The 17,433-nt window shown below is 48.1% G+C and overlaps 1 protein-coding gene across 1 annotated transcript; it reads left to right on the top strand.

Moving 5' to 3' along the window:
• Window positions 1-2,163: 2,163 nt before the first annotated feature.
• Window positions 2,164-16,979, top strand: LOC141206976 (vacuolar protein sorting-associated protein 37A-like). Its single transcript, XM_073664336.1, has 5 exons — window positions 2,164-2,288; window positions 3,084-3,154; window positions 3,393-3,520; window positions 16,332-16,390; window positions 16,741-16,979. Exons 2-5 carry the CDS (start codon window positions 3,111-3,113, stop codon window positions 16,786-16,788), a joined length of 279 nt encoding a protein of 92 aa, XP_073520437.1. The 5' UTR covers window positions 2,164-2,288; window positions 3,084-3,110; the 3' UTR covers window positions 16,789-16,979.
• The last annotated feature ends 454 nt before the right edge of the window (window positions 16,980-17,433 follow it).

Below are 17,433 nucleotides of genomic sequence, written 5' to 3'. Positions count from 1 at the left end.
GCCGGCTTCAGTGCCGCTGCTTCCCAGATGCTGCAAAGGCAAAATGATCTCTGCTTGCAGCACCAGAGAGCGCATAGTTCGGACAAGCCGCACAACACATGCCGCTGCACCAAGCTGTCAATCAAGCAGGAGCGCACTGCTCCCCATAAATCGGGCAGCGAGGAGGCTGGGGAGCGGTGCACTTCTACTTGATAAGATGGCACATCCGCTTTTAGCACTTATTTCTGCTCATCTGAACGATTGTTTACCCTCACATTGCGGCTGAATTTGTGGTTCCATGTAGCAAATGACAGTAAGTTCTAATTTTGACTGCAGGTTTCTTTGTAGAGTTGTACCTTAACTTGTACCTGAACATTTCTTTTTCTCTCCTTTAGACTTTTAACATTATCAAAATTCAGACTTTACAAATTATGGGTCCCCTCCTTTCCATATTGTTTGATGGGAATACCCACTGTACACCAATGCTGAGAGTTTTGTACCGAGTGGTTGGGGTCTAAGGGCTAGCGTTTCTCCTTGTGGAGAATGCCAAGCCAAGCCTGGCATGTCAGAGTGAGGAGACGTATAAGCCGTGCATGCTCCTCTGGGCAATTAAATATGCAAATTGTCTCTTCAGAGAGGAAGAGGATTAGAACTTTAGCGCCACCTTTTGGAAGTAATCCTAAAAGTCAATATCGACCCTTTAACGAGCCTTGCCATATGACTTAGGATAAAAGCCAAACCAGATTCTCAATTTGCAGACACGGTGTGTCGGGGAAACTCTGCATGATGCCGATGCACATGAGACTATGTTCACACGTCAGTAATCATCCATTAGAGCGTTCTAACATGATTACTGGATGTGTGAACATAGTCCGTATCCAGCCGCAATCTGATAACAGAACAGTTGTGCAGGCCCAACTTTTTTTATGTGGCAAAAAAAAAAAAAACTTATTTCAATTTGATCCATTTTGTAACATTGAACCCTATGGAAAACTGATTTGTTAATTAGCCATCCATTTTTTTTTCATTTTGCAAAAGGTTAATTGTTCTATTTACTGGATCAGTTTCAAAAGGAAGAAAACAGATGGCTAATAAACGGATCCGTTTTCCATAGACGTCAGTGTTAAGAAAATGGACCGAGTTGAAATGAGTTTCTTTTCAGGTGGACAAAAAAGTTGTGTCAATTATTTTTTTTTTTGTGTGTGAATGGATCGCTGCTGGATCCATCCTAACTGATGATTACTGCACATGTGAACATAGGCTAACGCTATGGGAGCTGTGGAAATGGCGGTGTGTTCACAATCATTTACACTTCAGAGACCAAAGAAGTCTTCAGTTGTAGTGACAAGTTGGAGTCACAGTGATGTCAATTTATCAGAAATCTGTGGCGGTGAATAGAAGAGACTTGGAGCACAAAGCTGGTGCGATGGGGCGGTCATTTTCAAGACTGCTTAAGCTGTAGCGTTATTGGCAGCACATCATCGCCCTGTGTGATCAGATCGTGTGCTGCTGAGATTCTATCATATTAACCATCGTTCTGTGCGGACAGAAGTGCGGCTCGCCTGTCTAAACACCTCCAGAAGTGACTGCCTATGGATATGATGCTGCTGATGGGCAGAATGGGTATAATGACTAAACCCAGCATTACAGTGTGCTATATACCATCCAGACGGCTCCTCTTACTTCTCTTGTACATTTTCTGTCCGTGGATGTGCTGTATGTTGCTGCTGCCGGTAAGCAGGGCCCGGACAGTTCTCTCCCATTGTGCACCTTGCATGGCGGCTACACTAGCAGTAGAGGAGAGGTGATCATCTGGCAGCCCATGTGGAGCACGGGCTACATTGTGTCCTCATGAAGCCTGTCAGTAACCTTATCTGCAGATTAACATCTCTGGTATACTAATAGGATTGCAGGGTAACTGTGTGTTAATAGTGTGTATCTGTCCGTACACAGTATGTTCAGAGCTGCAGAATTACAGCACATAATAGGCTGATCTATCTGCTGGCATGTTGGCGACACAGCATCTACCTACAGATATTGTATGTCCTATTTCATTACGATGGTGCTTGGGAGAATACTAATCTAATGAGGGAAACCCTTTCTTGTCTTTCCGCCTGTACAGCAATCCCGCAGGGAGGCCTCTGCACCCTCTTTCTGGCTTTTCTTTGTTTCCACCTTTCCCTACACAAGATAACAATAGATCAGTGCCAGTATCTGAACCTGTTCCTTCCACATACAACTCTGCCAAAACTGCCGCCCCCGCATACGGCCTAATTACAGATCTGCCGGTGCCTGTCCCCACGTCTGAAGTAAGTGCGCAGCCGTGATCAGAAAAAGCCAAAAAATGTCAATTAAACTTTAATAGGTGGGCAGGGAAGATGTTTCTGTAAAGGGGTTGTCTGGTCTAAAACGACAAGTCTGCAGTCACTGTGTATGACTGCAGACTTGTGAATCCTCACATAGAGCACACTGCACACAGTGAGGATTCTGTGGTGTCCACACCGGGAAAGGCGGTCAGGTGGCCACAAGTATACAATATGCGTACTTCCGGCCACAATCTGGCTACACTGTTTCCAGCGCGCTCAATGCAAGTGTATTGTGCGAGGCCTTGAACTGTAGTTGGATTCTGGCTGGGACTATGCATAGCGCGTACTTGCAGACAGCAGTGCACACTATCTGAGAATTCACAAGTCTGCAGTCAGTGTCATGTCGGATCAGAAAAGCCCTTTAAGAGCTTGTCTAATCTTGTTTCATCAGGAGCACACTGCTCCTCTGTCTTGCTGGCTACCTCCTTGCTGGGGGCAGTGCTCTCCTGAAGATGGACAGTTTCAACCAGCGGCATGGTCGCGCCGCTGGTCTGAACTATGCACTTTCCTCTGCTGTCGGCAGAGACCACTTTGACTTTGCAGCGTCGGAGGAGCACAGACGTACTGAATCCAGGGATCCGGCCAACTTCAGAGCTGCACTTGCAAGCTGTATAGCAAACTGCTTTCCTTGCCTAGGAGACTGGCCACCACTGATAGACAGCAGCAGTGGCCGGTAACCTAGGCACCGAACATTTCTGTTTCTGTAGTCTCTCACCAGTACCTGTATATATTTCTTAGGTGGGTGTGAACGGCTTTACATATAAGATGCCTGATCTCCCTGAAACGTTTCCTGAGCTGTCAGATTTGAGGTTTGTATTTTTACAACTAAAATAAAAAAAATAAAAAGTTTAATTTTTATTTGTCAAAAAAAAAATTCTGAATTCTATATTAGTTCTAATGATAAAATGACATCCATCCTAGTATTCTCCAGGGCCACCCCTATAGATAAGTCTGTGGGGGCTTATTCTGCACACTAGCTTCTCTGTACCCTGTTGTAACATTTCCATGAAAGTCTTCGACGCCCGTTTCTCTTTTTTTCTACTTCAGCGTGTCACAGCTCACCGATATGATGGAGCAAGAGGATGTTCTTCTGGAGCAGTTTGTAAATCTTCCACAACTAAAACAGATTATATCTGATAAAGAGGAGCTAGTGAAAAATATCGAGGAGCTGGCAAGTACGATTTGGTGGATGGTAGTTGAATACGGTTTTGAGGAATGAAGAGTTTTTCTGGTTCTTGGGAAAAAAAATATAGATAGATAGATATACAGTACAGACCAAAAGTTTGGACACACCTTCTCATTTAACGATTTTTCTGTATTTTCATAACTATGAAAATTGTACATTCACACTGAAGGCATCAAAACTATGAATTAACACATGTGGAATTATATACTTAACAAAAAAGTGTGAAACAACTGAAAATATGTCATATTCTAGGTTCTTCAAAGTAGCCACCTTTTGCTTTGATGACTGCTTTGCACACTCTTGGCATTCTCTTGATGAGCTTCAAGAGGTAGCCACCGGAAATGGTTTTCACTTCACAGGTGTGCCCTGTCAGGTTTAATAAGTGGGATTTCTTGCCTTATGATTGTGGTTGGGACCATCAGTTGAGTTGTACAGAAGTCAAGTGGATACACAGCTGATAGTCCTACTGAATAGACTGCTAGAATTTGTATTATGGCAAGAAAGAAGCAGCTAAGTGTAGAAAAACGAGTGGCCATCATTACTTTAAGAAATGAAGATCAGTCAGTGCAAAAAATTGGGCAAACTTTGAAAGTGTCCCCAAGTGCAGTTGCAAAAACCATCAAGCGCTACAAAGAAACTGGCTCACATGAGGACCGCCCCAGAAAAGGAAGACTAAGAGTCACCTCTGCTTCTGAGGATAAGATTATCCGAGTCACCAGCCTCAGAAATCGCAGGTTAAGCGCAGCTCAGATTAGAGACCAGGTCAATGCCACACAGAGTTCTAGCAGCAGACACATCTCTACACCAACTGTTAAGAGGAGACTTTGTGCAGCAGGCCTTCATGGTAAAATAGCTGCTAGGAAACCACTGCTAAGGCCAGGCAACAAGCAGAAGAGACTTGTTTGTGACGCGCCCCCTGGGCCAGTGCTGTGTAGGGGGATACCCGGAGCCGGATCGCTGTTGTAGAATGCTGGGGGTTGTAGTCTCCGTGTGGCGGTGACCCGGTCCGTGCCCAGGGTGGTCAAACCAGTGGCAGTCTTAATGTATAGCAAATGTCCGACTACGCCACCCGTGGATTGCGGTCAGTGGGGACCGCCGCTGCGCTGCCGACCGCTGAGGCTGATGTTGTTTGCGCAGCCGAGTATGGGATAACTCCCCACGGGAGAACTATTGCCTCAGGGCAGCTAATGTGAGAGATGATGGGAGAGATGGTGTGAGGGTCCCAGTGCTAATGGTGCTGGTGCGGCAAGGAATCACAGAGACGTGAGGTGCAGTTCAGGGTCTTTACTGATGGTACAAGGCAGACCCTCCCGGGAGTACTGGCTAGTATAAGGGGCCTGGTCAGTCTGCGAGCAAGCCTCCGGGCTTCTATGGCCAGAGGACCTGGAATCCCCTGCCGGCTGGTTTCTGCTGCTGGGTATATATCAGTCCCCACAGCCTCGGACTCCTGTGTCCGGTTTTAGTAACTTCAGCCAGGGCGAGCTATATCTCTGCTCACAGCCCCTGGCCTTCTGCCTCTGCTCCTACAGAGCTCCTGATGTATCTTTTCCTGTGTCTGGAACTTTACTCCAGGCTCTGACTGCTCTGCTTGTTCTGCAGGCTCTGTCTGACTTAATCCCGCCCCAGACCCAGTTTATAAGGGCAGATTCCTCCCCTCCCAGGTCTGGGCGGGCAGTGTTGCATGCTTAGGGCTCCTGACCAGAGAAACCTCCCACTTGCTCTCAGACATAATATCTCTATTACTGTGGCAACCAGACCCCTGGGGTGTCACATTCCCCCTAGTAAATTTTAGTACTCCGGGACTAAACACATTTTTAAAACATAATAACAGGGTATAAACAATAATACGATAACATATTTACAAGAAGCTTTATTTCTTTAAAGGTCACGGTGTGTCCGCAACCGGGTGTCCATATCACCCAAGGTGAAGCTTTAAGCGAAGTAGGGGACCTGTCCAAAGCAAACCCCTTGCGTTGTCCTTGGGCGTGGCTGCAAGGGTAGACTAACTACTTTGGGCCGTAAGGAGGCCACGCCAGACAGGTTTTCTCTTCCGCAGCCGTCTTCGCAAGAGGCACCAAGGTGCAACTATCTACAAAACTGTTCCGGTTATCCAGCATCCATAACCTGTTAGTCCATAAAAATCTGCAGGGTAACTGAGAAACATAATTAATAACAGGCAACAAACATAAACCATAAACAGTTAACAGATAAATTCACAGTGCATTAGTTTAGATTCTCCAGCGAGCGGGCATCTGACCTCTAGTGACTCTAGTGGACCTACGGAGCTCACTAACTGGTTCTGCACTACAGGGTGTAGGAGGTGTTATGGGTAAGCTGGGCAGCTGTCTGCGCACTCTTTGGCTCACTAGGGGCACGGCAGGCTCACTACTAGCAGAGGGTTGATCCTCCTGTACTGCTGGTGTGGACTCTTCTGCCTCTTGGGCCGGCTGCTCTTCCAGCTCTACCGGTTCCTCTGTAGGCACTTGCGGGGCTGGCTGGAGAAAGGTGAGGACGGGTACAACGACAGCGCCGTTTACTTGTGTCCAAGACCGGGGGAAGTCTCCGAGTACGGTACTGATCATTTCTTCCCTTTCCTCTGCGGGTTGAGGGTTTCCTTGATCTTCAGGGCTTTGCAGCTGCTCGGGACACTTTTTCAGGTGGTCTCTGGAGACAATGGCTGTGGTTTCTCCTCCATCCTTACTGATTACGCAGATTTTTGGGTTCTCATGGCTTGATGGCAGTACGGTGTACGGGTCCTTCTCCCACTGGTCGTCCAACTTGTGGAGCCGCCTCTTCCTCTTCAAGACCTGCTCTCCAGGTACCAGGGGAACAGCGGGAGCATACTGGTTATAAGCCTTCTCTTGCCTTTCTCTAGCTTGAGACAGACTTCGCTCGACGCTCTCCTGTACTTTCCGATACTGCTGCTGCCGTTCTGTATCCCAGTCTGCCTCTGGCGAGGTGTCCTCAGGCGTCAGGACTCCCATATCCAGGTCAATAGGCAGCTTACCAGGTCTTGCTCTCATTAGGTAAGCCGGGGTACCGTTGGTGGAACCTACAGGGATGTGGTTATACAGGTCCACCAGATCGGGCAGTTTCTCAGGCCACAGACTGCGTTCTTCCAGGGGCAATGTTTTTAGCAGATCTATCACCACCTGGTTCATCTTCTCGCAGAGTCCATTGGTTTGAGGGTGATAGGGCGTTGTTCTTATCTTCTTGCAGCCATACAGGTTGCAGAACTCCTGGAAGACCTCCGCTTCGAAGGCTGGTCCTTGGTCTGTCAACACTTGGTCCGGGTACCCGTGTGGACGGCAGAAGTGCTGCTGGAAGGCTCTAGCTGCTGTTTGAGCCGTTAAGTCCTTGACCGGGACCACCACCAGGAACCGGGAGTAATGATCTACGATTGTGAGGGCGTACACATACCCAGATCTGCTTGGAGCCAGTTTCACATGGTCCAGGGCTACCAGTTCCAGTGGCTGTCTGGTGATGATGGGCTGCAGGGGAGTCTTCTGGCTGGCTCGGTCTTTTCTTCTCAGGTGGCACGGGCCACAGTCTCTGCACCACCTCTCGATGGCTCCTCTCATGCCTACCCAGTAGAACCGTTCACGCAACAAGAACTCCAGCTTCTTCCATCCGAAATGCCCTGCTCCGTTGTGGTATGCCTCCAGAACCATAGCTGCGTCTCGTCTTGGGACCACTATCTGCCAGGTCAACTCATGTGTTCGAGAGTTAACCATTCTCCGGCACAGCTTCTCCCTGTAGAGGAACAGCTTACTTTTCTCCTTCCACAGTTGCTTGGTCTCCTCCGGAGCATCTGGGTCAAGACGGGCATCGGCCTGGGTCAGCATTTCCTTCACCAAATGGACTGCGGGATCACTGTCTTGCGTCTCCGCCCAGTTGTAGTGGGGCAAGGGATTGAACGTCACGGAGCGCCTGTCCTTCACACGGTGGGAATACAGGGTAATCCCATGACGGTGGAACGCAGGGAGCTCAACTTCTTCCAGATCTTCTGGATCTTCCCCTACGTCCGGTAAGTTCGGCATTCTAGACAGGGCATCCGCGTTGGCATTTGAGCGTCCTGCCCGGTATTTGATGGTGAATTCAAAGTTGGACAGACGGGCCATCCATCTCTGTTCCAGGGCACCGAGCCTTGCAGTGTCCAGGTGTGTCAACGGGTTGTTATCCGTGTACACGGTGAATTTGGAGGAGGCAAGGTAATGCTTGAAACGTTCGGTCACTGCCCACACTACTGCCAGGAACTCCAGCTTGAATGAGCTATAATTCTCAGGGTTCCTCTCCGTGGGCCGTAGCTTTCGGCTGGCGTAAGCGATTACCCGTTCTTTCCCTTGCTGGATCTGGGACAGTACGGCTCCTAGCCCGATGTTGCTTGCGTCCGTGTGGAGGATAAAGGGCTGGCTGTAGTCTGGATATGCCAGGATTTCATCCCCCGTGAGGGCCATCTTCAGCTGGCAGAAGGACTCCTCTTCCAGCTTTTCCCACCTAAAGGGCGGCTTCTGGTTTTTGGCTTTCCGAGATTGACCTATCAGGAGGTCCTGCATAGGGGCTGCCATTTTGGTGAAACCGGGAATGAATCTTCGGTAGTAGCCTACCAACCCGAGGAACTGCCGCACTTCCTTTATGCTGGAGGGTCTTGGCCAGTCCTTAATCACGGTGATCTTATCAGGGTCAGGAGCCACTCCGTCAGCACTCACCAAGTGTCCCAGGTATTGCACCTTTGGTTTCAGGAGGTGACACTTGGAGGGTTTCACCTTTAGGCCGTAGTTTGCCAGAGCTTCGAACACTTCTGCCAGGTGTTTCAGGTGGTCCTCGTAGGTCTTGGAATAGACGATGACATCGTCCAGGTATAACAGGACCGTCTCGAAGTTCCGGTGTCCCAGACAGCATTCCATCAACCGTTGGAAGGTTCCTGGTGCGTTGCAGAGCCCGAACGGCATACAGTTAAATTCGCTGAGACCCATCGGGGTGGTGAATGCGGTCTTCTCCCGGTCCGCCTCTGCTACAGGAACCTGCCAGTACCCGCTAGTGAGATCCAAAGTAGAGAAGAAGTTAGCAGATTTTAATGCAGCTAAGGACTCTTCTATCCTTGGTAACGGGTACGCATCTTTGTGTGTGATACGGTTGACCTTCCTGTAGTCTACACACATTCTCATGGTGTTGTCTTTCTTTTTCACTAAGACTAGTGGAGCTGCCCAGGGGCTACAGCTGTCCCTGATTACCCCAGCCTCCTTCATGTCTCTAAGCATCCCCTTGGCGTGTTGGTAGTGTGACGGGGGTACGGGTCGGTATCTCTCCTTTATGGGAGGATGGTCTCCCGTGGGGATGTGGTGTTCTACCCCCTTTACTCGCCCGAAGTCTAGCGGGTGTTTACTAAACACTCTCTCGTACTCTCGAACCACCCGATAGACTCCCTGTTTCTGGTGTGAGGGAGTGGAGTCAGTACCCAAATGCAGTTGCTGACACCAGTCCTCCATTGGTTTCTTAGAGCCGTTACCTTCCTCTGGTTGAGATGGAGGCAAGGGTTCCACGGCCTGTACAGAGTTCTGGTTGATGGTGAACAATTTGGCTAGCGAGGCATACCGGGGCAGGTGTACTTCTCTCTCCCCGATATTTATGATGCGAACGGGCACCCTCCCATGGCGTACATCGACCACCCCCCGTGCTGTCAAAATGGTGGGCCTACTGTCTGAGTAGACGGGTTCTACCATTGCTTGGTAGTCTCTACCTCTTAGACCAATAGCTGCCCGGCACCAAATCATCATCTCACTTTTTGGGGGCATGGCAATAGGGAACGGGTCACACATTCTCACGCTACCTATCTCACCACCAGATAGTTCCACCTGTTGCCGCTTCATCAGTGCCCGGATCTCTTTTTGGAGCACACGCTGCTGGCTGGAACTGGCGTTCTTGGCAACCTGCTGTAAAATGAGAATCACCTCTGAAAGACAATTTTCAATCACATTAGTTCCCAAGGTTATTCTAGGGTGACTCTCATGACGGTCTATGTCCACTATAATCAGTCCTTGTGCCGCCAGTTCGACTTTACCGATCTTAATGGTCACCTCTTTGAATCCCACCTGCGGCACGGGCTGACCATTGCTGGCGATGATACTCAGGTCGTCATCTGGGTAGCGGGTTATGTCCGAGTCATTCCAGTACTGTTTAAAGAGCACGTACGGGATGGTGGTCACCTGTGACCCAGTGTCTAGTAGGGCACTCATAGGAATGCCATCCAGTACCACAGGCAAGATTGGACGTCCCCCTACGTATTTATCACGCCAGTTTGATGGGCCTGATGGTCTTATGCCTGGGGGTTGGCCCTCTACCCCAGGTTGTGCCCGTTTAAATGACAGTACCTTGCCACATGTCCGGGTTGATTGCAGCGGCGGCAGATGGGTCGTCCGTCCTCGTTGTATCTGTCGCTGGGTCTTCCTCTGGCCGGTGGGGTCCTCCTCAGTCGGCGCCACGGGACGTCCTCCGGTCCGGATGCCAGCTGGATCTTTCCTGGAGAAGAGACCTGTAAAGACTGCACAGTTCTGGATAGCGCGGCAACGCTCTTAGTCAGCTCTTGGACCTGATGGTGCAGGTCTGTAGCTGGGTCACTGTTTAAAGCCTGCGCATCAGCTCCCACAGGCCCTGCAGACAAGGGCGCCGTCTCCTGGTGGTAAGTGATAGCAAGGCGCCTGTGGGTCACAGCGCCACCTGGTGCCGGTTCTCGGAGCACCCGGATGGCTCTGTCCTTGAACTGTGCAAAGTCCAGGTCAGGGTCCTGTAAGGCCATTGCCCGCAACTGGGTTCGGTGGGCATTGCACAGTAGACCCTCAATAAATTTTTCAGTCAACAGCTTATCTTCATTTCCCACGCTGTCAGGGTCTGCCTGCTTAATGGCTCTCAGGGCCTCTTGTAGGTTTAGAGCATAGTCTCTTATACTCTCATGTGCCCGCTGTTTACACCCATAAAATCTGAGCTTTATTTCGGCTGAGGTGCGGGTATCAAATGTGTCTTTCAGCCGGGCTAGTATTTCTCTGACAGTCCTCTTCCTCCCAGGTGGCCAGGACTTTACCTCCCTTTGGGCTGCCCCGATTAATTGGGCCACCAGGATGCTCACTTTTTGCTCTTCTGTGAGGGGGTATACCTGGAAGAGGCTATCCAGTCTTTCTCTAAAGTCATTTAGAGTATGTGACTCCCCTGAGTACTGGGGTAGCCAGGTTGCCCCCGGGATATAGGGCATGGTGAATGGCATGACTGCTGCAGCGGTTGCGCTGGCGGTGGCTGTGGCAGTGGAGCTCCCCTCGGTATCCGGCATCCTCCTCCCCCCTAGTGGACCGTGGCCTACCTTGCGATGCTCTTCTTCCATAGGTCGCGGCTCCGCAGTCGATCGTCGGGGTTGAGGACCTGGCGTCGCGCTCCGATGACGTCAGCGTCGCTCTTCCTCCCTTCCAGGACCTTGCTCAGCGTCAGAGCGTGGGGCGGAGCGTGGTGCGAAGCTTCGGATCTCGCGCGCTTTTGGCGTCCACGCCCCTCTTCTTCCCGTGCGGCGTCCCGAAGATGGCGTCCGAAGGCGGGAAGCAGCTGCGGATGGCGGGAAGAAGGCAGAAGACGACGGGAAACGGTCCAAGATGGCGTCTGATGGCGGGAATCGGCTCCGGATGGCGGGAAACGACTCCGGACGGCGGGAAACTTCACCACAGGTAAGTATAAAAGTCTCTTTTTCAGGCACGCAGTACCCGGTGGTTGCGGGCACGAAATCCTGCCGACTACGCCAAAGTTGACGCGCCCCCTGGGCCAGTGCTATGCAGGGGGATACCCGGAGCCGGATCGCTGTTGTAGAATGCTGGGGGTTGTAGTCTCTGTGTGGCGGTGACCCGGTCTGTGCCCAGGGTGGTCAAACCAGTGGCAGTCTTAATGTATAGCAAATGTCTGACTACGCCACCCGTGGATTGCGGTCAGTGGGGACCGCCGCTGCGCTGCCGACCGCTGAGGCTGATGTTGTTTGCGCAGCCGAGTATGGGATAACTCCCCACGGGAGAAGTATTGCCTCAGGGCAGCTAATGTGAGAGATGATGGGAGTGATGGTGTGAGGGTCCCAGTGCTAATGGTGCTGGTGCGGCAAGGAATCACAGAGACGTGAGGTGCAGTTCAGGGTCTTTACTGATGGTACAAGGCAGACCCTCCCGGGAGTACTGGCTAGTATAAGGGGCCTGGTCAGTCTGCGAGCAAGCAGGAGTTCCCCTGGCCAGGTGGAGTTGTAGGCCTCCCCGTTTATCTGCACTCTTCCTGGCTACCTTGCTGTCAGCGGTTACAAGTAGCCCACGTTCCTGAGTATACCGTGTGGTGCTCACCCGTATGGCTGGTGACTTGGGGCCTTCTGTTAGCCTCCGCTCCTGGATGGCGGCGCTGGTCCCTTCTTTGTGACTGAGCCTCCGGGCTTCTATGGCCAGAGGACCTGGAATCCCCTGCCAGCTGGTTTCTGCTGCTGGGTATATATCAGTCCCCACAGCCTCGGACTCCTGTGTCCGGTTTTAGTAACTTCAGCCAGGCCGAGCTATATCTCTGCTCACAGCCCCTGGCCTTCTGCCTCTGCTCCTACAGAGCTCCTGATGTATCTTTTCCTGTGTCTGGAACTTTACTCCAGGCTCTGACTGCTCTGCTTGTTCTGCAGGCTCTGTCTGACTTAATCCCACCCCAGACCCAGTTTATAAGGGCAGATTCCTCCCCTCCCAGGTCTGGGCGGGCAGTGTTGCATGCTTAGGGCTCCTGACCAGAGAAACCTCCCACTTGCTCTCAGACATAATATCTCTATTACTGTGGCAACCAGACCCCTGGGGTGTCACATTTGGACTAAAGAACACAAGGAATGGACAGTAGACCAGTGGAAATCTGTGCTTTGGTCCAAATTTGAGATCTTTGGTTCCAACCACCATGTCTTTGTGCGACGCAGAAAAGGTGAACGGATGGACTCTACATGCCTGGTTCCCACCGTGAAGCATGGAGGAGGAGGTGTGATGGTGTGGGGGTGCTTTGCTGGTGACACTGTTGGGGATTTATTCAAAATTGAAGGCATACTGAACCAGCATGGCTACCACAGCATTTTGCAGCGGCATGCTATTCCATCCGGTTTGCGTTTAGTTGGACCATCATTTATTTTTCAACAGGACAATGACCCCAAACACACCTCCAGGCTGTGTAAGGGCTATTTGACCAATGAGGAGAGTGATGGGGTGCTACGCCAGATGACCTGGCCTTCACAGTCACCAGACCTGAACCCAATCGAGATGGTTTGGGGTGAGCAGAACCGCAGAGTGAAGGCAAAAGGGCTAACAAGTGCTAAGCATCTCTGGGAACTCCTTCAAGTTTGTTGGAAGACCATTTCTGGTGACTACCTCTTGAAGCTCATCAAGAGAATGCCAAGAGTGTGCAAAGCAGTCATCAAAGCAAAAGGTGGCTACTTTGAAGAACCTAGAATATAAGACTTATTTTCAGTTGTTTCACACTTTTTTGTTAAGTATATAATTCCACATGTGTTAATTCATAGTTTTGATGCCTTCAGTGTGAATGTACAATTTTCATTGTCATGAAAATACAGAAAAATCTTTAAATGAGAAGGTGTGTCCAAACTTTTGGTCTGTACTGTACATATACATGGTGGTAAAAATAGTATTTGATACACTGCCGATTTTGCAAGTTTTCCCACCTACATAGAATGGAGAGGTCTGTAATTTTTATCGTATATCCACTTCAACTGTGAGATACAGAATCTAAAAATAAAAACCAGAAAACCACATTGTTTGATTTTCAAATCATTAAATTGCATTTTATTGCATGGAATTAGTATTTGATTTCCTACCAACCAGCAAGAATTCTGGCTCTTACAGACCTGTTAGTGTTTCTTTAAGAAGCCCTCCTACTCTGCACTGATTACCTTTTATTAATTGCACCATATAAACCTGTATAAAAGACACCTGTCCACATGCTCAATCAATCACACTCCAACCTCTCCACCATGGCCAAGATCAAAGAGCTGTCTAAGGACACCAGGGACAAAATTGTAGACCTGCACAAGGCTGGCATGGGCTACAAGGCAGTAGACAAGGAGCTTGGTGAGAAGTCAACAACTGTTGGCACAATTATTAGAAAATGGAAGAAACACAAGATGACTGTCAATTCTCCTCGGTGTAAGGCTCCATGCAAGATCTCGTCTTGTGGGGTAAGCATGATTCTGAGAAAGGTCAGGAATCAGCCCATCACTACACAGGAAGACCTGGTCAATAACCTGAAGAGAGCTGGGACCACAGTCTCAAACAAAAGCACATGTCCAGGCCCATTTCAAGTTTGCCAATGACCATCTGGCATGGGAGAAGGTCTTGTGGTCAGATGAGACCAAAATAGAACTTTTTGGTATCAACTCCACTCGCCGTGAGAAAGAAGGAGGATGAGTACAACCCCAAGAACACTGTCCCAACCGTGAAGCATGGTGGGGAAAATGTCATACTTTGGGGGTGCTTTTCTGCAAAGGGGACAGGATGACTGCACCATATTGAAGGGAGGATGGATGGGGTCATGTATCGCGAGATTTTGTCCAACAACTTCTATCCTTGAGTAAGAGCATTGAAGATGGGACGTGCCTGGGTCTTCCACCATGACAATGACCCGAAACACATAGCCAAGGAAACTAAGGAGTGTCTCTGTTAGAAGCATTTCAAGGTCCTGGAGTAGCCTAACCTGTCTCCAGACCTGAACCCAGTAGAAAATCTTTAGAGGGAGCTGAAACTCCAATGTTGCCCAGCGACAGCCCCGAAACCTGAAAGATCTGGAGAAGATCTGTATGGAGGAGTGGGCCAAAGTCCCTGCTGCGGTGTGTGCAAACTTGGTCAAGAACTACAGGAAACTTCTGACCTCTGTAATTGCAAACAAAGGTTTCTGTACCAAATATTACGTTCTGTTTTTCTATTGTATCACATACTTATTTCAATCAATAAAATGCTGATTAATTATGTAAAAATCATACAATGTGATTTTCTGGATTCTTCTTCTGTCTCTCACAGTTGAAGTATACCTACGATAAAAAAAAAATACAGACCTCTCCATTCTTTGTAGGTGGGAAAACTTGCAAAATCGGCAGTGTATCAAATACTTATTTTCCCCACTGGATATACACAGCGGGTGAAATACTCACACTTCACCAATTTTCTAAGTAACTATGTTACTAAAGGTGCTATAGGCATGAAATTCTCCCCAGATATCAGTAACAGACCATTCAATCCACATAGGCAAAGAAATCAAACAATAGATGTCCATAAATTAAGTTATGTGTAATAATGAGAAATTACACGGGGAAAAAGTATTGACTATGCTTACTGAAATGTATTTAATACTTCGTACACAAGCCTTTGTTGGTGATGACAGCTTCAAGATTCATCCTGTATGGAGAAACTAGTCGCATGCATTGCTCAGGTGTGATTTTGTCCCATTCTTCCACACAAACACGCTACAAATCCTGAAGATCCCTTGGGCTCCTTCTATGAACTCTGAGCTTCAGTTCCTTCTATAAATATTCTGTTGGATTTAGGTCAGGTGATTGGGTGGGCCATTTTAGCAGCTTTAATTATCTCTCTCTGAAAACAATTGAGCGTTTCCTTGGCTGTGTGTTTGGGATCATTGTCTTGCTGAAATGTCCACCCTTGTTTCATCATCATCCTGGTAGATTGCAGCCGATTTTTATCAAGAATGTCTCGTACATTTATCCATTCCTCCTTCCTTCATTAATATGAAGATTGCCGTATGCTGAAAAACAGCCCAACACCATGATGTTCCCACCTCCAAACTTCACTGTTAGTATGGTGTTTTGGGGGTGATATGCAGTGTCTTTTGGCCTCCAAACATGGTGTGTATTATGACATCCAAAGAGTTCAATTTTGGTCTCATCTGACCAGACTATATTCTCCCAGTATTTCACAGGCTTGTCTAAATATTGTTGAGCAAACGTTAAACACGCGTCAACATGCTTTTTGTTCAGCAATGGAGTCTTGCGTGCTAAGCGTGCATACAGACCATGGAGGTTGAGTGCATCACTTATAGTTTTCTTTGAAACAATTGCTGATTCCTGGTCTTTCTGTAACTCTCCACAGGTGGTCCTTGGTCATGGACAACTCTTTTGATAATTATTTTCACTCCTCTGTTTGAAATCTTGCGGGGAGCACCTGGTCGTGGCTGGTTTATTATGAAATTATGTTCTTTACATTTCTGGATTATGGCCCCAGCAGTGCTCACTGGAGCCTTCAGTAATTTAGAAATTCTTCTGTAACCAATACCGTCAGTATGTTTTGCAACAATTAGGTTACGGAGGTCTTGAGACCGCTCACTGGTTTTACCCATCATGATGTGTTTCTTGTGTGGCATCTTGCTAACGAGACACCTTTTTATAGGCCATCAGTTGAACCACCTAATATTATTTTTCACTAAGTGGCAGGATGGGTTTCTAATTACTGATAGATTTCAGCTGGTGTCATGACTTTCCATGGCTTTTTGCCTCTCTCTCTCTTCATGTGTTCAGTACCTTTTTCCTGTGTCATTTCTCATTATTACACATAATTCATGGACATCTATGATTTGATTTCTTTGCCTGTGTGGACTGGATGGGTTGTTACCGACATCTGGTGAGAATTTCATGTCAATAGCACCTTTAGTAATATATTTACTTAGACAATTGGTGACATGTTCAATACTTATTTCATCCTCTGTATGTGTATATTAATATAGAATTTTTTTTAATTTTTTTAATCCAGAAAAGAATCTTCAAATTGAGCCAATTCTGGAGTCAAAGCGACAAGCATTATTAGATAAGGTAAGCCACTGTGGATGGGGCTGACATGGCAGGCGCAGTCTTTACGGTAGGTTTGGTTCATTTGTGGATTGTGCTAAGGAATTCTGACGATCTCACCATTGCTATATTGAAGTTGGTGAAATTCACATTGATAATCTGCTGTATTTTCACCCCACAATGACATGCCGGGATTTGGAACATCTTTGGCGTTCTCATTTTTCTATATGGGCAATCTTTACAGTTTGCGGATGAGATTTGTAAAGTCTCATCCACTTACCTTATAAACCTGCTCTGATCTGGCCGTAAAAGCTGCAGCAAATGCGGCCCGCGTGAATTCATCCTCATTTCCTTGTGTTTTTCTTCTCTTCCAGTATGAGCTTCTGACTCAAATGAAAACCAGCAAAGACAGCATGAGCTGAGCGAGGTAATGTGGCGGATACGGGGCTAGAGAAGATGGCGCCTGCGGGACAGTGATATCACCTCTTGTGAATGGTGGATTCTATTGTATATTGATTGTTACCTTTCATTATTATCCTGTCTGTGATGATCATGAGACTGATGCAAAGCCTTGTGAACAGAATAAGAAGTTTGAGTCTAGTATTAGGATTAATGGCCAGTTTGCATTTTTTTTTTATCTAGATTGTGTTATGGAAAATCGAAAAAAAACTCAGTAGTTAAAAATAACATGTAATGAGAACCTGTCAGCTTTCTCATGCCTCCCGAAGCGCCACCATGGATTTATTCATCTTTTTGTACCCTGTGTAAAGAGCCCATTAATAGTGGCTTACTGATTTCTAATATTTTTATAACTGCGGCCGTGATAATAAGTAGGTGAATATTTGTGGGGGCATTGCAACGCGCCCCACCACTAGTCACCCTCTAATTAGCAAATTGCCACCACAATTATAAAATAGATTTTCGCCAAATGCAGAAATCAGAAAGCCACTAAAAGGGGTTTGTTAGGACGGGTATAAAGTGAGAAATAAATACATGGTGACGGTTTGTGATCTCGGGGGAGCTGACAGGTTACCTTTAACATAAAGTCCTGGTCATTTTCTGATGAC

This window comes from Phyllobates terribilis, unplaced genomic scaffold (genome assembly GCF_046119375.1).
Source record: "Phyllobates terribilis strain yellow unplaced genomic scaffold, ASM4611937v1 Scaffold_156__1_contigs__length_4398808, whole genome shotgun sequence".
Taxonomy (NCBI): Eukaryota; Metazoa; Chordata; class Amphibia; order Anura; family Dendrobatidae; genus Phyllobates; species Phyllobates terribilis.
This window is presented reverse-complemented; position numbering and strand designations above follow the sequence as displayed.

What these genes read in the sequence shown, in the direction of transcription:
- LOC141206976 (XM_073664336.1), top strand. Translation starts at nt 3,111, where the DNA reads ATGCCTGATCTCCCTGAAACGTTTCCTGAGCTGTCAGATTTGAG. An exon ending in CCTGAGCTGTCAGATTTGAG is followed by an intron (nt 3,155 to 3,392) that starts GTTTGTATTTTT and finishes TTTCTACTTCAG; the next exon opens with CGTGTCACAGCTCACCGATA. An exon ending in AAATATCGAGGAGCTGGCAA is followed by an intron (nt 3,521 to 16,331) that starts GTACGATTTGGT and finishes TTTTTAATCCAG; the next exon opens with AAAAGAATCTTCAAATTGAG.